The sequence below is a fragment of the Camellia sinensis genome, chromosome 7 (assembly GCF_055761805.1).
Source record: "Camellia sinensis isolate YWXY chromosome 7, ASM5576180v1, whole genome shotgun sequence".
In the NCBI taxonomy this organism is placed as follows: Eukaryota; Viridiplantae; Streptophyta; class Magnoliopsida; order Ericales; family Theaceae; genus Camellia; species Camellia sinensis.
Window position 1 is genome coordinate 87253352 of NC_138967.1, and position 22817 is coordinate 87276168.

At 34.6% G+C, this 22817-nt stretch overlaps 3 protein-coding genes and 1 pseudogene across 5 annotated transcripts in view; 1 reads left to right on the plus strand and 3 right to left on the minus strand.

Annotated features, from left to right (window-relative positions):
* Positions 1-12079, minus strand: part of LOC114286271 (guanosine nucleotide diphosphate dissociation inhibitor 2) — a 28410-nt gene extending 16331 nt beyond the window's left edge. The window contains exons 1-4 of one of the 2 annotated variants that reach the window (XM_028229425.2): positions 11527-12079; positions 454-516; positions 277-360; positions 85-192 (exon numbers count right to left, since the gene is read on the minus strand). In XM_028229425.2, the coding sequence (XP_028085226.2) occupies positions 85-192; positions 277-360; positions 454-516; positions 11527-11613 (342 nt within the window). In that variant the 5' untranslated portion in view covers positions 11614-12079. Of the gene's footprint in view, positions 1-84; positions 193-276; positions 361-453; positions 517-9358; positions 9548-11526 lie in introns of those variants that run through there. The other variant, XM_082878519.1, reaches the window with a different exon arrangement.
* LOC145795187 (NADH dehydrogenase [ubiquinone] iron-sulfur protein 4, mitochondrial pseudogene) lies at positions 6778-7297 on the plus strand (annotated as a pseudogene). The gene has a single exon (XR_014335594.1). The product of XR_014335594.1 is annotated as an NADH dehydrogenase [ubiquinone] iron-sulfur protein 4, mitochondrial pseudogene (transcript).
* Positions 12080-18944: 6865 nt separating the features above from the next.
* On the minus strand, positions 18945-21089 carry LOC145795930 (uncharacterized). Its single transcript, XM_082880872.1, has 5 exons — positions 20776-21089; positions 20217-20388; positions 19776-20027; positions 19534-19695; positions 18945-19118 (listed from the first exon to the last, which is right to left on the minus strand). The coding sequence occupies exons 1-5, from the start codon at positions 21087-21089 to the stop codon at positions 18945-18947; spliced, it is 1074 nt and encodes a 357-aa protein (XP_082736998.1).
* Positions 21090-21200: 111 nt separating this feature from the next.
* LOC114286245 (uncharacterized) lies at positions 21201-22257 on the minus strand. Its single transcript, XM_082880873.1, has 3 exons — positions 22213-22257; positions 21839-21916; positions 21201-21761 (listed from the first exon to the last, which is right to left on the minus strand). Exons 1-3 carry the CDS (start codon positions 22255-22257, stop codon positions 21201-21203), a joined length of 684 nt encoding a protein of 227 aa, XP_082736999.1.
* Between the last annotated feature and the right edge of the window lie 560 nt (positions 22258-22817).

Consider the following 22817-nt stretch of genomic DNA (forward strand, 5'->3'; position numbering starts at 1 on the left):
GCATTAATAATATTAAGCATGGGGGCTAAACTGCTGAAACTTCTTGCAGAGAAAACAAAAAAAAAAAAAACACTGTTGTCATACCTTTCCTTTATTATAGACATAGCTGCCATCTACAGCTTTGAAGTACAAATATTTGGTAACATCTGTGTGAATAAGTACTCGTACAAGAGTACCATTTGCCATCATAAACTGAGAAAAATATCACTCAGAATATCTCAAAAGTTGAGAAATATAAGAAAATACAATGGTTAATAGAGTAGAGAGAACATAAACCTTTGGGATCATATCCACATTATAATCCCTAATCGATCCCAAATGACCTGGAGGCTTATCACTTCCTCTAAACCTCTTCCACAGCTGTAAATTAATAATTTGGTCAAGACAATTAGCTGGTTATAGCAAGTTGCAATTGGTATTGAATATCTTGCAAAAGACTATGACAACATAAACCTGAACAAGATTTAGTGAAGTTGACTCTCCTCCATAATAGTCGTTCCTGTCCATGTGGAGAACCTGGTGCATGAAATGTGAAGTATTAATGATCAAACAACAATAGGGTAAATAAAATGATTAACCCAGTTACGGCAACCTAGGAGGGGGTGAATTGGGTTGAAAATAAATAATAGATGCAAAAAAATATGTAAGATATACCTAGTGAACAATGATTCAACAAAGTGTGTAGATAAATGATTCAAGGATGAAAATACAACACAACAAAGAATTGAAGCAAAGATATGAAGAGAGTGAATAGAAGAGACTCAAACACCAAGATTATAGTGGTTTGGCTATCCTAGCTAGCCTACATCCACCAAACTGGTTGTACGATAGGGGTACGAGAGAGGATAATGGTTGTGCAGTGGTGGGAAGAGCGTTGGTGGGGAAAGAGGCAGAGGTTGTGCAGTGGGGGAAGAGAGACAAGTGAGAAATGGACGAGAGCAGAGAATGGAGAGAAGAAGAACAGAGAGTGAGGGTAATTAGGTAATTAAATTTACTGTTATAAAACAATTGTTTTAAGAGTTGAGGCGATTTGGTAATTTTAAATTTTCTATTACGTCCATTTCTAGACAAACTCTAATGGAGAGGCAAGTCTAGTTTAATCACACTAGTGGGGCTTATTGTAATAAACACAAACCTCAAGAGATTAATGTAATTTATTCTAAAAAAATATAGGAGATAAAAATAACAAGGTTTTGATCACATTTATTCAACTCCTCTCCACATGTACAAAGCCCACTATACTTGTTCTTAGAGATAAAATGAAAAATAATTTTTAAAAAATGGATTAAGGAATTAAGGAATGATATTTTACAGCATAAATGGAAGTATGAGATGGTAACATCTTAAGGCACAAAAAAGGGCAACAACAAAGATTTGTGTTCCAGTAGGGTCGGCTACATAAATCATTTTTCGCCATTTTGCTCTATCAAGAACTATATGCTCAGTTAAATTTAATAGATTCATATCTTTTGTTTCTAACACATCCCATGTCAGTTTAGATCTTTCCCTTCCCCTAACATCATCATTCATCGTGATCATATGACTCTTCCTTACTATTATATCTATCGGCCTTTGTTTTACATGACCAAACCATCTTGATTTATTCTCTTTCAATTGGTGCTACGACTACCATTTCACAAATATATTCATTTCTAATTCTATATTTTCAAATCCTACCACACATCCATTTAAACATTCTCATCTCAATTACACTTGCTTTATAAATGTATGGTATATAAAGCATCATTAGCTTTATAGCTATTCTATAAATATTTCTTTTCAATTTCGTTGATATTCATTGATCACATAATATGTCAAATGCACTCCACTTAAGCCAACCTATTTTAATTCTACGATTCATATCATCTTCAACCTCACAATCCTTATTAATAAACGAACATCGATAATGAAAATGTTCAATATTTTTTTTCTTTTAGTTTTCAATATTTACTTCTCCATTATTTCTACTTTTGTTGTCACTAAAATTACATTCCATATATTCACTTGTACTTCTACTAATTTTAGTTTAGACCCTTTTGACTCGAGTGTTTCTCTCCATATTTTAATTTTAGTGTTACTTCCTCAGTTTTATCCACTAAAACAAATATCATATGCAAACAACATACACCGTATGACATTATCCTGGATGTGTTTAGTTAATTTATCCATTATTAAGACAAATAGGTAAGGACTCAAAGCTGAATCTTAACACAACCCCCATTGGATGCATTTTATATACATTTGTTTCAGAAAATTCTTATTTTTTTTAAATATTCTTATTTTATCCCCCCACCCCTCCCTTTTTTTTTTGTTTTATAAAAAAAATAAGTCAAATTATGCACTAAGGACTCCATGAACAAGTATCAACACACTTTTGCTAGAAAACTATAATACCCTATCAATTTAGGTTTTGGAGCAAACATTTGAAAACATGGCATATTTTCATTCCAAAACAATAAATTTAGTGATCCAAATCAATCGAGAAATTATTCCTATCTATTTTCTTAGCATTTTTGTTAAGAAAAAACCAAATTTAATGAATTAAATTTAGAGAGATTAGAGTTTCAATGAGAAAAGTTGTAAGAATAAGGGATTTATAATGATCCTAGAAGTGTGTTTTTATGTGGCTAATTAGAAAGAATAATTGACCATGTTCTATTAGATGTCTACCTGTTAATATAAAATTGCTCCAACATTGAGAAATATCTAAAATCTAAAAAAATAAATAGATTCTAACGTGTTATCTACTAAGCACACACATAGTCGCACAATACGAAATGGACACACCGACACGACATGTGGAGAACAAGCATAACATATATAGTTTTATATATTTATTATATGACAAGTATAAAGATAACCAAAAAAAAAAAAAAAATATGCAACATATCACTAATTTCTATAAATCTATATTGTTTTTCTTTTATCATTGTATCCTAAGTTATTTTGTTTAAACTTGTAATGAGTTTTCATGTATCTAAGCAATGGACACATGTGCCCCCAAGCGTCTGAAGCTTGTTTAGGTCTAAAAATAAATAAAACATAATAGAAAACATTTAGATGAGAGTTAAGAAGTGTCTGATAAGTGTCAGTGTCCAACATGGACATGCCACCTTAAAAGTGTCTATGCCTCTTAAATCTATATAAACCAACCCCTATTGAACCACATTTTAGAGAATGTGGCATACCACATTCCTGTTTCTCAGACCGAAACCATTAGTGTTCAACGTAACATGGTACCAATGTTTATTGAACAATTTGCACACATTTTAAAAAATAAAGTCAACGTATTTTGTTAAAGATCTTTGTAATTTGGGTAAGTTACAAATACGCTCTCTGAGATTTGATTAAAATACGAATCAATCCCTGTGATTTCTAATTCGTAACAAATCGCCTATTTTATTAATAAATCATCAAGTCAATTAACAGTTTTTAATAATGTTAGAAATATGTTTCAATTAATAATTTAAGTAATTTTATTATTGTATAGAAGAGCAATTATGAATTTCATTTTTTTAGTTAATTCTGTTAAACAAAAAATACTAACAATGACGCATTTATAATTTTCCAAATCACAGGGGACAATCTGTACTTTAAGCAAACCTCAGGAGGTGTATTTGTAATTTACCCTTGTAATTTTCAACCTTAGTATGTATGACAACCAGGATGAATATTTTTTTATTATAATTAAACAACATGAATACTTGTTTATAATTATTAAACAACATGAATACTTTCTTACTAGTTTGAAAACAGAGGGCTTTAACTGAGTTGTTAACATAACAGACAGCCTTGGGCTATACAGACAAGAAAATCACCCAAAAAAAAAACAACACAAACAACAAAACGACATACCTAACCATCCTTATATAAATAATATGTATCTAACAGAATGAAAAGTAGGTCCTAAATTACGTAAAATAAGTGAATCAACTCAATCTCCAAATTAACCACTAACCCGTTCCCAAACCAAACAGTTTGTGCTCATTTACTCTCACGCAATATTGACAGCACCTAATCACCTTGTTTAATTCATGGTTTCTCAATTCCTAAATGATTAGCCAGGCATTTAAATCAGTTCTACATGAACAGGTGCAAACCATCCTTTGTAATCCTCTTTGAGCACCGTGTGCATCCACATGAACCCTAGGATTCAAGGCAAGACCCGATATTTGGTTCACACATGAAGGGGAGATTGTTGGAGCATGTGTGTAGGTAGAGTCCCATATCGGATTAAGAGTAAAAGATATAGGTCTTAATATAAATTAGATGAACTCTCAACTTATAGGCTTAAGCTTTTAAGTAGGTATGAGTTCTAAATAATGTATGTTGGGCCCTGATGTCAAGCATGTGGGCTCTGAAGTTTCCCACTAACAACTGGTATCAGAGCCAATGGTTAGCGATCTATGGGTGGGCTCTCCTGGAGCATTGATGTTGTTGGCTGTTAAAATTGATGTATAAAGAGAAATAGAGAATTGTATTATTGATTGATATTTGTAATTGTTGATTTATTGAATGTTACAATGATTCCTATATATAGAAGAGTAGGTGGTAGATGGAGTAGGTAAAGTGGAGGTGGTAGGTGGAGTAGGTGAAGTGGAGGTGGTAGTGGTGTAGTGGGTTTAGTGGAGTAGGTGAGGTGGTAGTGGTGTAGTGGGTTAGGTTTAGTGGGTGAAGTAGGTGATAGGTTTTAACAGCCCCCCGCAAACTCAAGGGGGATAGGAACTAACCAACTTGAGTTTGGAGAGAGTAACAAAAACAAGAAAATACATAAAAATAAAAGAGGATAGGAGACACTGTATGGTCGTGTCAGACCATTGGTGAAGACACTGGATGGTGGTGTCATAACGTTGTAGAGGACACTGTATGGGGGTGTCATAACGTTGTAGAGGACACTGTATGGTGGTGTCATAACGGTGTAAAGGACACTGGATGGCGTTGGACCGATGTAGAAGACAGTTTATGGGGTCATGTCGGACCGTTGTAGCAGACAATGTTGTGACAGTTGTTGTGACAGTTTACGGAGTCTTGCTGGACCCTTGTAGAAACTAACCGGAATCAATGTCGGGACAGTTTACAGAGTCTTGTCAGACCCATGAAGGAGCTAACCGGAATCAATGTCGGGACAGTTTACAGAGTCTTGTCGGACCCATGACGGAGCTAACCGGAATCAATGTCGGGACAGTTTACAGAGTCTTGTCGGACCCCTAAAAAGTCGCACCATCAAAAGGTGTGCCCAATCGGTCAAAAAAGGCGTGCCATCAAAAGGCGTGCCCAATCCATAAAAAGGCGTGCCATCAAAAGGCGTGCCATAAAAAGACGGGCCATCAAAAGGCGCGCCCATGTTGTCGTCGAGCGCCGAGCGGCGCATGATGCGCGTGTCTGCCTCTTCGTCAGGGTCTTTATAAACTGAGGCGGAGGCTGTGCTTGAGACAGAAGCGAAGACAAAAAAACTTTGTGAAAAAACTTCTGAAAAAACTCTTCATTTTCTGAGAGAGATATTCGTTTTCTGAGAGATTGTCTCTAAGAGCTGCAAATCTTGAAACACTCTGTAACACTCGGTTGCCCAGAAAATGGCCTCTTCGTCCCGTAGTCTGCTCACTCTCTTTCCAGACCTCAACGAGTCCACAAGAGAAATAACTGGTGCGGTGGCCCCTGAACCTCAACCAAGCGCCCCAGGGTTTGCTCCGTTGAACTTTCCGATGCGGTCTATAGAGCAAAAAATGGCAGGGCAAACAGATATTAAAGCCAATCAATATACACTGAAGTCATGTGTGGAGACCATGACTGCGGTCACAAACTTGTCGCACCGGCTGCAGAGTAGGACAAATGAGGTGCAACATTTAAACGCCCAACTGGCTCTGCTCCAACGCATGTATAAGGATGCGCGAGCAGAGATAAGTGTGCTAAAGGCGGAAAATAAGGAGCTGAAGCGGAAGGCCACCGTTATGTTCCGATTTGGAGGTCCGCCTTATGCTGCAGTGGAGGAGCAGGGAGTAGTGATCGTGCCCAGTGGAGTGGGAAACACGGAGGCAACACCGTCAAGGGCCGCCCAGGACGGAGGCAAGAAGAAAAGACCGGCGGAATAGGCGAAGAAGTGAGGTCGGTTGGTGGCTGGCTGCAGAAAAGAAAACAAAGCTGTTGGGGTTGTGTGGTGTGTTGTTGTTGTTGTTGTTGTTGTTTTTTTTTTTTGTGAAAATTGTGATCGGGGTGGATCCCTGAGATGAATAAAATATGGTTTGGTGTGCAAAGCTATATGGTATGAAGGGAATTGGAAAAAGATTAAAAAGAATGTGAAAGAAAAATAAAGAAAAAATAATAAAAATATATTTGAAATCAAAAATGAAAGATGGGGGAAATAAGGAAAGTGGTTTGAAGAAAATAAATAAAAATAATGGAGTTGGAAATCAAACGGAGGAGAGATGATGATTTTTTTTTTTTTTTTTTTTTGTTTTGTTTTTTTTAATATAATATAATAAAAAGAGATATATATATATATATAATAAAGAAAGTGGGGAATATATATATATATATAATAAAGAAAGTGGGGAATAAGAGTGTAATGAAAAGAAAAAGTATAGGTTGCATCGCGGGTCACATGGGTGAGTAAAAGAAAAAAAATAAAGAAATGAGTGGGTGCCCCCCATGTGCAAGGATAGTGCTGGCACTTCAATAGGTGGTTTAGCAGTGTGCATATCAGTGTGTTTTTTTTTGTCAAAGCTGCCGAGAGAGAGGTGCCGAGAGAGGGAAAGAGCCTGGAGAGAGGGAGAGTAGATCTGCGACAATGGCGAACTCTCTGCAACGTCTCTTGAATCCAGCTCGTCGTGTATATGGATCCACTTTGGTTCCATTATTGAGACCGTTCTCTACAGACTCCTTGGTTGAGATCAAACCAGGGGAGATCGGGAAGGTCTCTGGCATCCCCGAAGAACACCTTCGAAGGAGGGTTGTAATCCTTTCTCCTGCTCGGACTGCCACACAACAGGGTTCAGGAAAAGTTGGAAGCTGGAAGATCAATTTTATGTCAACACAGAAATGGGAAAATCCATTGATGGGTTGGACATCCATAGGGGACCCATATGCCAATGTTGGCGATGCTGCACTCAGTTTTGACAGTGAAGAAGCTGCCAAAGCATTTGCTGAGAAACATGGTTGGGAATACACGGTTAAGAAGCACCAGACGCCACTGTTGAAGGTTAGGGCTTATGCAGACAACTTCAGGTGGAAGGGTCCTCCCAAATCTGCAGAAAACTGATTTTGGTTGCTGCTAAAATTTGGTGAATGAATCCATCATGGTGAGTTGTTGAAGAATCTGCCATGAAAGAAGAAATTAAGGAAATTTGGGTTTGTCCGGCGGGCGGCCAAGGCAAGATTGCCGCCCGCCGGTGGAACGAAATTACTAGGTTCTTAACCTAGCTCTGATACCATGTTAAAATTGATGTATAAAGAGAAATAGAGAATTGTATTATTGATTGATATTTGTAATTGTTGGCCTTAGGTTTGCACGGTGACTCTCAATGGAGCAAGAAAAATCCATGATGACTCTTGATAGAGCAAAGAAAATTCCTGGTGCACGTGGCAAGGTTGGATGGCAAAAAGGTGGCTCTCAATAGAGTATGGTGGCTCACAATGAAGTGTGTACGGGTGGCCCAAGTTAGACTCGATGTTGGAGAGTTATAGATCAAGATTAAAGTGGAGTGCATATGATCCACAATAAACCTGTTGTTGATAGATTAAACTCAAGGGGGAGCAAGGCGAGACCCGATATTTGGTTCATACATAAAGGGGAGATTGTTGAAGCACGTGTGAAGGTGGAGGGTCCCACATCGGATTAAAGAGTAAAAGAGATAGGTCTTAATATACATTAGATAAACTCCTCAAGGGGGAGCAAGGCGAGACCTGATATTTGGTTCACACATAAAGGGGAGATTGTTGGAGCATGTGTGAAGGTAGAGAGTCCCACATCGGATTAAGAGTAAAAAGATAGGTCTTAATATACATTAGATGAATTCTCCACTTATAGACTTAAATTTTCAAGTGGGTATGACTTCCAAATAATATATGTTGGGCCCGATGTTAAGCAAGTGGACTCTAAAGTTTCTCCTTGATGGATTGGGCCTATGCACTTGTGGACTCCCCGATTCCCTAACAACAGGGATTACCAAGTTCTGCAAAATGGCATCATCAACATTTGGACAAGGTTCATAGGTGAATGGGGGAACACACATGCCTTAATCTCTAAGAAGAAAGAAAAGATTGGGGTAATTTTATTTACACAACGATTCTACCTCATTACACCATTTTTCTAATTACGCCTCCCTCAAAAATTCAAAAATCTTATTTCATCTCTTTACACACACTTTTATTCTACGTATGCCCTCATCCCTAACCTCCTCTTTTCCCCTTATATCTGAAATCTTTCAAACCCTAACTCCTCCATCTTTCAAACCCTACCTCCTCCATCTTCAACTATTATAGTTGCCGTTACCACCTCTCAACCTCACTGCCATGGCCACCTCCGTAGCGTCCCTGTGACCACCACTTCTGCTGATTCTTTCCAACATTCACATTTTTCTCCGCAAATCAGAGTTGAACAAATTTTGTTTGCTCAGTGGGACATGGCCAAACAAACAATGGCTGCACAAATCAAGTTTGTTCCATTGTGTCCCACCAAACGAACCAAAATTGATAAATTAACCATGTTCGGCTATAGAAGTTAGAACAAACTTAAGACCAAAGACTGAACAATCTCAATTTGTTCAGTGAACCATACTCGAAAAGAGTTTTGAACCTTCTTTTTTTAAATAATGCGAAACTACAACAAAATGATTGACAATCATACCAAAACATCTTTTAAACACACACACACAAAAAAAAACTTATATACTATTTATTTAAAATGATTATATATGCATTAGCTAATCTCATCATTTTTTAATCTTTCCAATGTGCTAGGTACTGCAGTAGTTATTTCAACAAGATTCTTCTAGGCTAGCTACATTTGGAAAGTCCTGGGAAGCACTTTTAAACTAATTTGTGTGGATAAATATGTGAAACAAAGAATAGTGTTGAATCACATAGATGAAAAGTTAGGTAAAACAAAGAATATACATTTTTCATCATTTAGCTAGTGAAAAATAAAGAGTAGTATTGGTGTTGCTCTAATAAGCTAAAGTGCCGTGTAGGTAGAATTTAGGGAAATTTGGCTATAAACCCCCTTTACCTTCCTTTCATTGTTAAAAGGACTAAGAAAAAAATTATACTTTCTAAACCCCCTCATAATTATAAAGTCTTGCATAAAGGACAAATTTATTATTTAAATATTTTATATGACTATTATACCCACTCTCTTCCCCACTCTCTTCCTTTCCACAGATGGCCTCTTCAAGAAGAGCGGCGAGCTCTGCAACTTGTGCGGCACCGAAGCCGCCGTCATCACCTTCTCCAACGCCGGCAACACCTTCGCCTTCGGCAACCCCTCCGTCGACTCCGTCCTCGACCGTTACCTCTCCATGACTTCATCATCCTCCAGAGCCTCCGCAAGCTTCTCTTCCCTCTTTCGACATAGGGTTTCAACTCAAATCTGTGCACCATGAACGATTCCGATCTCTAATCTCCCGAGATCGACCTACGTGAACCGTTGTAGAATCGGCGAATCCCTCATCAGCAACCGTTGATCAAACACAGTTCCTGCAAATCGCACTGATACATATATATGTATATATATATATATGTTTTGAGTCTTTAAGATCGGAGATTTGAATATTTTTTAGTAGAAGAGAGACCTGTTACATCAAGTTTTCGACAAAGAATTCGAATTGTGAAAGAGTATAGAGACGAATCGCGCGACTGTTCAAAATTTTCATATTTGAACACAGGTCTTCAGATTTTTCATATATATATATATATGTGTGTGTTTGTGTGTGTGTGTGTGAGAGAGAGAGAGAGAGAGAGAGAGAGAGAGAGATTTTTCATTTGGATAGTGCTGCTAAGTTCTTAAATTGATCTATTGATGAGTTGTTACTATGTTCTCTCAACTTTTTGTTGTAAAATTGTTTTTGATTTTGATAAATTTTTGTGTCGTAAGTGAACAATATGGATTGTGTATATGTAATAGATAATAGAGAAGCCAAAAAGGTGATACGAAAGAGGCAAGTAACTGTGAAGAAATAGAAGAATAGTGGTTGTGAATGATCTAATTTCATTTGATAGAACCAGAGTAAAATTTTACTCTGGTTCTATTGCTCTGTTTTTTTCATTTGACAGAACCAGAGTAAAATTTTACTTTTATACAGAGTAAAATTTTACTTTTAGTGTCAGAGTCTCACAGTTTACTTGTTTTTCAGAGTAAAATTTTACTTTTATACAGAGTAAAATTTTACTTTTAGTTTCAGAGTAAAATTTTACTTTTATACAGAGTAAAATTTTACTTTAGTTTCAGAGTGTAACATTTTACTGTTATTCAGGATAAAATTTTACTTTTATACAGAGTAAAATTTTACTTTTAGTTTTAGAGTGTAAAATTTTACTCTTATGCAGAGTAAAATTTTACTTTTATACAGAGTAAAATTTTACTTTAGTTTCAGAGTGTAACATTTTACTTTTATTCAGAGTAAAATTTTACTTTTATACAGAGTAAAATTTTACTCTGAAATACACAGTGAAGATGGCTTAATAGGAGAGCTGATAGATATGAGGGTATTATAGTAAAATAAACAAGTTTTAAAATATTAGGGGGTTTTAAAAGTACTTATATAATTCTTGTCCTTTTGAAAGACAAATTAGATAGTGAGGGGGCTATCACCAAATCCCCCTAGAATTTACCAAAAAGAATATTGTTATTAAAAAAAAAATTGTTTAAAAGCATGACATTACATAACTGAAGCCTGATGTTTCTTTTACATCTTCTCATTTTTCTCACTTAAAAATCAATTTTGATCTTGCTGCATCACAACAATACTTGAGCTGCAGATTTCACACCAGCAGCAGATAACACACTAACTTCAATCCAGCCATATGCAAACAAACATGGGATTCATAAATTATATTTTGATCCTACAGGGAATTTCTTCCCAAATAGAGGCACTACTTTAAATTCAGCAACAACAGAAAACAACATAAAAATCATTTAACACATTAAAGACTTTTTGAGTGTTAACCCATCATCAGATCCGTAGGTCGGAAAGGAATAGTCACCGATTAGTCAGTGAGACCCATTTCCGATCACAAAAAAATGACAGCATCTAAATCAGTTCCCAAAGCAATTAGAATACAAATAAAAATAAAATGATAAATTATAAATACAATTCTATTTCAATTAAAATACGAATCACCTATGTGATTTAGAAAATTAAATTTTACTTTTTTAAAATTTTTAATTTCACGACAAATCATCAATTTTATTAATAAATTAATAATTTAATTTATTAATAATATTAATTCAATATGTATTTTAAATAAATTTAAATGTATATTTATAATTTATCTAAAATAAAAATAGAGAGAGAGAGAGAGAGAGAGATAGACCTTAAGCCCATCGACAGAAAGAAGACCGCTGAGGATGCATTCTTTCAGACCAGTCCCAAGCACTATCACGTCATACTCTTCATCCATTGCTAGATCTTCTTGCGACCCAGAGAGAGAGACTCACAGATTATATTAACAATAAGTGTGATACACAAGAAACACAGAGATACAGACCAACTGATTAGAATTCGAGAAACCAATATGCTTTTATGGTTTTACTGGATGGATATATATATATATATAGATATAGCAGGAAAAAATTGTCAACAATGATTCATTTTACTAATTTTAGAGCCCTAATTGATTATTAATGAGGTGAAAAAAAAAAAAAAAAAAAAAAAAAAAAGAAAAACTTAAGGCCAAAACATCGCATTAGTAAGTAAGACTCATCCTCTAGAGCTTTAGAGCTCCCAAGCATTTTTCAAAAATTGTATCTTTTAGCTCAGATTCTTTGTTTATTAATTGGGCAAAGATGACAAAACATCAGGAACATCACTCTATTTTCATGTTTGGCTCTTTTTTTGGGGAGAAATATAGTAAGAAAGATGCCCAGGTAAGGCTATGTCTTATCATATTTGTGGGATGGATTCAATTTTACGGGGTCATAATTAAATTAAATTGTTTGGTGTTTTGAATTTGTGTGATTCGAATGATTCAAATGTATTAAAATGACGTCGTTTTATATTTAAAATAATGTTATTTTGAGTGATTCGAGTCATGATTTATCGGATGACCTAACATTATTGTAAAAAAAAAAAAGGGTTGTAATTAAATTTTATGAAAGTTATAACTAAATATAAAGTATAATTAAATAATTTTTTTTATCATAATTAAAATAATGATATGATTAATATTATAATCAATCATAACTAATAATTTAATAAGTCATAACTAAAATTATAAAAATTATAACTAAAGATACGTCTAATACACACCTCTATTATATAATTTCTTAGATAAGAAATTGTCTCTCTATTTTATTTCTTCAAAAAAAAATTATGAAATTTGATGAGAACAAAATTAATTCATCATAAAATAGTTATAATACTAATATTGTCGCTCCAAATTCAAATAAATCTCAATCATATATCTCTTTCATATGATTTGCGTTTTTATTTATCTAAATATTTTTGACAATGAAAAAACACAATTATTTCTCTTTTTTTTTTCTTTTTTTTCTTTTTTCTTTTTCACCCTATAATCCTAACTCACAACAGTTTTTCATATTTTATTTATTAAAAATGCTAGAATTCTTAAAAATTCTACCAAAAGTTTTATCAAATATCTTACATGGGTGTGGGACTCACATGGGACCTACATTGTGTGAGTCCCACACCCATATAAGATATTTGATAAAACTTTTAATAAAATATTTGGAATCTCTAGCATTACTCTTTATTTATTTATTTTTGTAGACTCTGGCAAAGCTACATGCCAATCGTGTCGTCGGGTTGACGGTGTATGTGGTGGACGTTGCTTTTTGGCTCCCTGTAGCGTACAAAGTATAATATATATATATATATATATGAAATAATATGACAATTTTTAAAAATATTAAGGTACATATATATATATGAAATAATATGACAATTTTTAAAAATGATTAAGGTACAATTATTGATAAATAAATTAGATAAAATTTCAGTTCAAAGAGTGAATGTTTTTAGCAAGTTTGATTAGAATGGAATAATTGAATAGTGATATTACACATTAATGTTCATATAGTACCATTATTAAACTTTGATTTGGTTTGATTTTTTAAAAATTATTTTCCGACCTATGCAAGACACAAGCTATTATTGCAATAAATTTAAAATTTTCAATTATAAATCTTCTAAAAAATTATTCAGTTTAGTTTAATTTTTAAAAAATTATTTTTAGATGAATTTTTAGTTATTTTAGTAATTTTTTTCAAATTATTATTATTATTATTATTATTATTATTATTTTTATTTTTACATTTTTTCTGTTTATTTTGTTAATTAAAAATTCTAACAAAAAATAGTTGTAATTTCTAGTATTGTAGGAGCTTTTATATTTTAAACAAATCTCAGGAGTGTATTTGTAATTTATCTAAAACCAAAATATGTATGTTTCATAATTGACTAATAATCTTTGCATAATTATGAAAAACTCTTCTTCCAAATTGATACCATTAATATTGATAAATAATACAAAAGAAAGGGGTAAAATGGGAAAGCTAAAAATACAAGTCTCCAATAATAAATAATGAGTACTGCTATTAGCACCTACCAAAATTCTTTAGACCCCCTATTTCTTTGGACCCCAACCCTAAACCCTAGATTTTAATAATATTTTTTTGGACACCCCACTTATTACCAAATCTACCCATATTCATAATATTTTCACAATCGAATGGACACCCACCTAATTTTTCATACCTCTCCTTCCCTGACCGTCGGTCTACTGTGTTCATCTTCTCCACACCGGCTGAATCCATTTTGCTGCTGAAGTGCTTGGGACATTACTTTTTTTTTTCTTTTTTTCTTTTTTCTTACAAGTGCTTCAACACTTTTGTGCTGCTGCAATTTTTCGAAAATTCAACACTTTTGGAAATTCAACAGAAAGGTACGATTCATTACTGTAGACTTTTTCATCTACCATCAAAGGTATAATTTATTTATCTTTTCTCTTCAATTAATCATAACCATACAAACAAAAAACCCTTTACCAACCAAAACTACAACCACACAAAACCCTAATTGTGGGAGAATATTATAATGTAATGGATGGCCTGATTCTACATAAAATTCATTTTTTTTTTGGGAATAGAGGTCTGAATATTATAATCTAATGGATGGCTTGAATATTATAATGTAATAGAAGTCTACATACCAACTAGAAATAAAATAAAATAAAAATATATTAGAACCCTTTGTCTTTTAGAAAATATGTTTGGCTGGTCCTTTGTCATGGAGTGTTGGGTATTTTGGTTGTGTTTTCTTTGTGCATAAAGAAAACAAAATTTGTTTGGCTGATCCTTTGTCTTGGAGTGTTGGGACCAGTTGCTTTTTTAAGTGTGAGATTTTTATGTCTGTACTGTACATATAGTATAAAATTGTCCCTTTTCTGTTGTTGTAAGGCATTGCCATTGCCATTGGTTTTGCCTTTGTTTTGAAGTACTTTCATTTCATAATTTTTCTTTTTTTTTAAATTTTTTTTTTGTTTTGTTTTGTTTTTTATTTTTTTGTTTTTCTTTCTGTGTTACTTTTATTACTTATACATTAACTAGTAGTGAGGTTAGGTTAGTTTTTGTTATATATTGTTTGTTGTAAATGACAAATTAGAAAATGTCAACAAAGAAAAGGGCACTTGACTCTGTAATATTAAATCCTATTTGAGCCAAAAAAGTTATGTTCTTTTTTATGTAATATTGTACCTTATATATTCCAAGTTTATATTTGTTTGGTGGGTAAGAAGTAAGAAAATGAAAATTTAGACTTCTGTTACATCTGAATTTTAATTCAAGGCAGCAACCAACCAGATTATTTAATTCACATTTTTAGCTTCTTTTCCATGTATTTTCATACATCAACTTATAGCCACATAATCACACAACACTTGTACTAGTTGTCTTCCACATAAACTAACTCTAATTAGCACAATACACATCAAAAACCTAACAAGAGGTAGGTGGGCTGTTTGAAAACAGTGTTAATTTTAGCACATTATATCAACTTGGAGATGCATGTGATAATATTGCAACTGCAGGCTTTGGGCTAATGTTGCAACTTATTGCAACTTATTAGTACTTAAAGAAAATTCACAGCTTTTGCTACCTCTTGTGAAAATACACAGCATGTAATACTTAACAAGAGGTAGGATAATTCAACAGCTTATCCTACCTCTTGAATTATATTATATCCTACCTCTTGAATTCAACAGCTTATCCTACCTCTTGTGTATTTTCACAAGAGGTAGGATAATTCAAGAGGTATGATATTTTCACAAGAGGTAGGATAATTCAATAGCTTTTCGGAAAATTCACTTTTCTTTAAGTACTTAACAAGAGGTAGGATTTTTTGTTTTTGATGGCCTTGCTCTTGGCATGCTTCGAATGCATTACAATTCTCAAATTTTGGTCCAACTCAAATATCTTATTTTTAGTAGTTGCTTTTTATCGTCTATTCATTTTGTGTTTAGTAAGAAACTATCTTAGTTTGTTGTTTCCTATTTGAATTGGTCATGACACACCTATTTAAGATAGGCTTCAATGACACATCTAATTGTACTTGGTGGACAGCTATGGTGGAAATTGCTCAAGATCGCCCAACAGCGTCTAGGAGACGTAGTGTTGTACTTTCTCAAAAAGTGGCTAAGAGACCTCAATGCACTCGTAAGACTAAGGACCAAGGTAGTAGAGGTAATGAACATGACATGAATGACATAGGTGCTGCTCCAGCAAAAACGGTTGAGGTTGAAAATGATGGGGGCAATCAATTGAATGTGAGTGACATGGGTGATGATTTGGGTGATGAACTAACACACATAGGTGATGATCTAGGTGATGAACCAACAGATATGGGTGACTATGAAGACCAACCAACAGATACAACTAAAAAAGTTAATGAAGTTCTTACTGGACCTTTTCCTGAAGGGCCATATGATCCTTCAATTTTGAAGAGTTTTCATTGTCACGTAGCAGCCAAAATTTGGCATAATGATGTAAGTCATTGTCTTACATTAATTTAATGTTTTAAATTTTGTTTCAACTTTACTAATTCTTTTTTTTTTCTTTTTTTTATTCTATGTTGCAGGAACGTGAAATACTTAAATGCTTAAATCATGGTTTTAAAGTTGGAGAATGGTCATTCAACTTGGAAGATAATGAACAGTCCAAATTTCATGGTTTAATTATGGATTCGGGGTTGATGTCTTTAGTGAGTTGCTCCTATAAATTTGTAAACAAAGTTGTAGTTTTGGCCTTTGTGGAAAGATGGCAGCCAGAGACAAACACGTTTCATCTACCATTTGGTGAGATGTCACCAACCTTAGATGATGTTAGTGTAATTCTAGGGATTCTAGTGATTGGTAAATCAGTCTCTTGCAAGAAGTTATCAAATGTTGACGCTGCAAATCTGCTAGTTGAGGCTTTGGGAGTAACAATAGATGAGGCAAATGTAGCGTTGAAGGTAGCACGGGGCTAGTCTATCAAGGTAGAATGGTTGAGACAACGGTTTGGGTCAGTGTCTGATACGGACAATGATAATACCATTGAGTGTGCAGCTAGGGCATATTTGTTATATTTGTTAGGTTGTACCTTATTTGCAGACAAGACAGGCACACGTGTTCCGGTAGTGTATTTGTCTTTTCTTATGGATTTGCGATCGGTTGCTTCTTATGCTTGGGGTGCAACCGCATTGGCTTTTTTATACCAGTAATTGGGTACTGCCACAAGGTATGCCGTAAAATAGATGGCGGGATACATGACATTGCTGGAAGCTTGGATTTACGAGCATTTTGTTGGTGCTAGACCCCACCCCAATTTGCATTATAAAGAAGATCAGCCTCGTGTCTTTCGTTGGATTTCTCGCACCCAATCTGGTTTGTCAACGTCTATTTTACAAAGGTTGCGAGAGGACCTCGACAGATTAGAGGCCCTTGACGTAAGTGTCAATCTTCTGTCAATGTATGTACATATTACTTGCTATTATTCAATCTAATTCATAACTTACATATAAAATGTTTACTATTGTAGGTTATTTGGGATCCATACCATGTTAAGCGTATTGAGCATCCTTTTTCTGATGTTGCTTACTATAGTGGATGCTTAAAATGTATGCACATTGTTGAACCATACCATCTAGATAGGGTACTGAGACAGTTTGGTAGGGTGCAAATTATTCCCTCACCTCCGCTTGCTCCAGTTCGAGCTTCTAGAGGATCCACTGCAAAACAGTACATCATTGCCTATAAATACTTGGATACGATTTGGGAGAGTTGGGAAAATCACTTGTTGTTTGAGATAGCTCGTAGTGTTCTAGTCTTGCATCCATGGGATTGTGTGCCAGGTTACTTGGACTGGTTACTTCCATTTCACACGTGCAAGTTCAAAACCCGACACATCGTTCTAAGTATAACCCACGCACTGAGACATCAGCTGATTATCGTCAACTTCAATTTGTATGTCAATTTTTACCATTTTCATTTTCATATATATTTTGTTTAAGGCAATTGTTAAGTTTTATTTTATTGTTTGCAACGCATTGACAGTGCCTTAAGCATTTCACGTTCAATGCTCGAAATCGGATACAATGAAGCAGCTCCCACCCGAGATATGTTACGCAATGCTATGAAGAAGATAACACAAGTCTTGGAGGGCCAACAGTCCACTGAAGAACATACACCATCAGAGAACTTGGTGTACACTCGTCGCAGGAAGCATGTAGCAACGTCTTAGACTTTAGTCTTTGTTGGGTTCAAATGTTTTAAATGTGTATTTTGAAATATTATTCTCAAACATATGTTAGAGTTTTTGATGGTGTTAGACACAAGTATAACAAAGGTTAGATAACACTTTAGTACATGTTAGTTTATTTGAGAAAAATTTTTGGCATACATTTTGATGGTGGTTTGTATATGACACAAGTATGAGCTAGGCTTGCATATGACTTTACCATACCTTTTTGGGCACTCAATGAATTATTTTGATGGTTTAGAATTGGTTTGATGGTTTGAATTGGTTTGATGGTTTGGAATTAGTTTGATGGTTTGAATTGGCTTGATAGTTTGTTTGTTTAAAATATTGGTTTGTTTATTGCTTTATGGTCATCGCTGAATAAACAAATCTGGACTAATGAATAAACATGAATTTTTTGTTCATCACTGACTAACCGAACAAATCCTCTTCGTTCAGCACTGTAAAACCGAATCAAACTGACTCACTCAACACTATAATACCGAATAGGTAGTCTTCGTTTAGCACTGTAATACCGAACATATATGGTTTTTTTAGTACTGTAATGCCGAACATAAATGCTTGCTAGCCCTTTTATAGTTGTTGGCCTACTCATTTCAGCATTGTTGAATAGAATAAAAACAATTTTTTCACCACTGTATAGCCGAAAAAATGTATTTTGTTCAGAACTGTTTTGTCGAACAATAATGATCCTGTCAGCACTGTATATCCGAACAAAATTTGTTCATCACTGTGTAACTTGAATCCATTCCAATTCACTTTTTTCATCAACTTCAATTCAGTATAACATAGAAAATAACATTCATTTCAATTCACTGTTTACCATTCCAATTCATTAGAACAAAGAAAATAACATGAATTAAATCCATTCAAAATACATAACTTAAATCTATTTCAATTCACTCTTTTCCATTCTAAGTTAGTTAATTACATAACTGAAATCCATTCTAATTCTATTTCCTAGCTCACTCGTATGACATTAGTCCTCATCCAGGTCTACTATTTCGATTGTGGCTACGTCTAGACTAATGAGTGATTTGAAATGTTGCACTCTGGAACTGTATGCAACCTCCCATCCTACTATACAAGGGTCATGGTACCTCCGCCAGTTAGTTGCTATGGGTGGAATAGGATGACCAGGCTCCAAAATGAGCTACAAAACAAAAAAAAAATATATATTAGAATGTACAAAAATGTTGTCGTTATTAAGAAATTTGCCGTTATAATGTACAAGAATGCACAAAAATATTAGAAACTAATACTTGAACAAAATGGTTGTTGTTGACAAAGCCAATACATATCTCCTTGCGAGAGGCAATAGACGTCGGTATTGACCTAAGATGGAGGAATGTCAAACGTTGTTGCATAGACAAGTGGACCAAAACGACTTGGTAGAAAGACGATATAAGATGACCTATGTCAGGCATCGTCATCCACCGGTCCAACCCAGGGTTTGGTTCAAAATATGCCAAGATGTTGGTAAGGTCATCGATTCTCTCTTATAATCCAAATGCTTTCCTGTAGTGGTCACTATGTGCATGCAACTCTTTAAGTAAATCTTTTCTCACTTGTAACCATCCTTCTTCTCCAAAACCCATCAAACCAGCAATAGCTCGGAACCCACAATTGCCATCTGTTGCAACATCCTTAGCGTATTTAATATATCGTCCTAATTCAGAAGGGAATGCCTCTAAAAAGCAATTTGGATTCAATGATCGAAGCCGGTGAACCTATCACAGGCCAATGCCAATGTTAGACAATAAAGTAGACAACATGACACAATTACATACCTCACTAGTAAACCACGTACCTTTTCTTTCTTCTTTGTTTTCACCTTTTTTGTTGTTACACTCGCCTTGGCAATGACTCCAGGTGAATAACCATCTTGTGCTGAAGCAACTATTTCAAACGCAGATGGCTCACGACGAGTGGAGGTCTCAATCTTCAATTTTGGCCGACCTCGTGGATTAGACTTCACTTCTGGCTCAATCAAAAATGTACAATCAGGTTTGGCTAACTCCCTCAATTTTTGTAACAAAAACCTCTTCACATCTGGATCCACCTCCTCAAATCATTTGGCAAATAATTCTAACTCAGGTGTACAAGTCCACTCTTCACTTACAGTGTGTGGGATACTCAACATATCAAGCTTAGTCCAATATGAATAAACCAAAGTGAGGGGAACTGGCCGATTTTCCCTCATGTAATTTGGTATCTCATGGGCACATGGCAAACCATGAGTACGTCAAACAACACATCCATATGCAGTAATATCAATACCAACAGAAGATGCTCGTTTAAACTCTGCCAATATGATCTCTAATGCAGTAATTGAGACATTACCACGAAGCTCCTTAAACTGCGTAGGTTTGAAATCATGTTGCACAACTATCTTGCTTTTCTCAAATGATGATTTTATTTCACTATGTTGCAATCAAGTAAATTGTGTATCCTTGTTCAATTCGACTCAAAATTTTCTTGACTTGATCCAAGATATCTTTTAAGTTTTGCATGTGAACTCTCAACCCTATATATGAAAATAAACTGCTATAAAAATAATGTTATAAAAAACCAAACAACTAATAAATTTAAATGTTCATATTTACCTATTTGTTGTAGAATTTCCAAAGTGCATAAATGTGTCAGTCCAAGCAGCCACAAATTTTGACTTGTATGGATCCAAGCAAGATGAGGTAACATAATGAAGTGCATCTTGATAAGTACTGAACTCACTATATAACAAAGAAAGTCGTTGCATATATACTTCTTTAGACGATGGCATAACCAACATATTTCAACTCATTATAAACATTTCCCATTTATCCTTTGTCTCAAACATCTTTTTGCAATTAGCAAGCACATTTTTTCCAATATGCCATCTACACAACAAATTTGTAGTTGCAGGAAACACCGTACATATGGCATTCATAAGGGCCAATTCTCTATCTGTGACAATAACAGAAGGAAGAGTATTTTCATCCATGACACTATGCAAAAGACCAAGTGCCCATGTATAGTTATCCTCTTTCTCATATTGGAGGTATGCAAATGCAACTGAAAAGGTCATGTCTGTCGATGTCACACCTACAATCTCCAGAAGGGGCAACCGATATTGATTGGTCATATAAATACAATCCATTGGCAATACTTTTGGAAATGCACGTAACAACTTCAAACTAGTAGGATGTGCAAAGAACAAATTAGTCACTGTCTCAGTATCTGCACAGCTCCTATGCTACTCAATGTACTTGTTCATCGCTAACTGACCTAATAGTTGTTGCATTTGAGATCTCCCAGCTTTCTTAGCAACTTTATACCTATGACGTACATTGTAAATTGTCTTCATTGTGGAAGCATTTGCATCATCACGTTGTTTCAATGTAACCAATATCTCACTTGGTCGTACCATACTCTTCGACATGTCTACCAACAAAGAGGTTTCCTCACGTGATAACCTTCCAGCATAAGAATGACCCTCAAGATATTCTGTAGCAGGATGATTATGCACACCACAAACAACTATCAAGTTCCAGTCATCATTTGTGGCTAGTTTTTTGCCCTTCAATAAAAAAGGACATTCACATTTTTTTGTACCAATCAGTCTTGCTTTTTTTGTCTTAGGCCTGCTATTTTTTCGAATGTCCCTATAAGATCTACTCCTCTCACAAGCTAAGCTAAGTCTTGGCTTCCTACCTCGAATACCACCTCCATCTGATTTCTGCACGACAATAACGAATCCATTTCTTCTTCCAACTTGACGTGCCCATCGAATTAACTCATCTCGACTCTTGAATATCTGAAATAAATAAATTAAAATAACCAATTATTGCACATAAAAAAGGTACATTATTTGTAAAACAATCAAAGACTCACCCCATGAGTAACAAATTCATTACTATAATCCATTACAAGTTCTGAATTAACCTTACTGCCTCTAGTCGAAGCATCACCCTGAAAACACGTGTGAATGTAATTTCAAAATTGAAAAAATGATGTTCATTTCAACAGTCCCGAAACTAATGGTTTTGTTCAGTTCAACAGTGACGAAAATAAAGATGATATTCGGTTCAACAGTACCAACTATCTGCATTAATGTTTGGAACCTATGTATTGAACGAAAGGATTATGTTCAGTACTGTATTACCAAACATAATTCTAACAGTTAGCAAACAAGTACCGAACAGCTCGAACGAAACAAGAACGACCGAAAACGACCGAGAATATTAATACCAGACAGATAAACTTACCAATGGAATACCGGTCTCACTAGAATTGTTGTCCTCATCCTCCATTGCTCTACACAGTGAACTAAGTGATGAAGTATACATTATACTTGAAGCAAAACTTTCAATATCAATAGCGTTGATGATGGTGATGAAGATGACACGTTCAGGATTTAAGATGATTATGAAAAATAATAGGTTTAGGGTTTATGTTGGTTGGTTATGAAAAGTAATAGGTTTAGGGTTTACAAACATGGAATACGTATAGTTGGAGTTGGAGCTGGGGGTGGGGGTGGGGGTGGGTGTCCAATATTATAGAGTATTAGTTCTTATTGATAGGTGGATGTTCCATTTAATAATGTCTTTTAATGTAATATTACTTTACGGTATAATTGTAATAAAAAAAAATTTATAAAATGGGGGGTTCAAAGAATTTTGGCAGGTGCTAATAGCAGTATTCTAAATAATTTCAAACAAAAAGGCGAAAAGGGAAACTTGCCAAAATACAACCCATTTTATAAAGAGTGCTACTATTAGCACCCCATAAATTATTTGACCCCTTAATTTTTAGCCTTTTTTTTAATATAATAATAACCTCAAATAAAATTACTACAAATGATATCATTGAT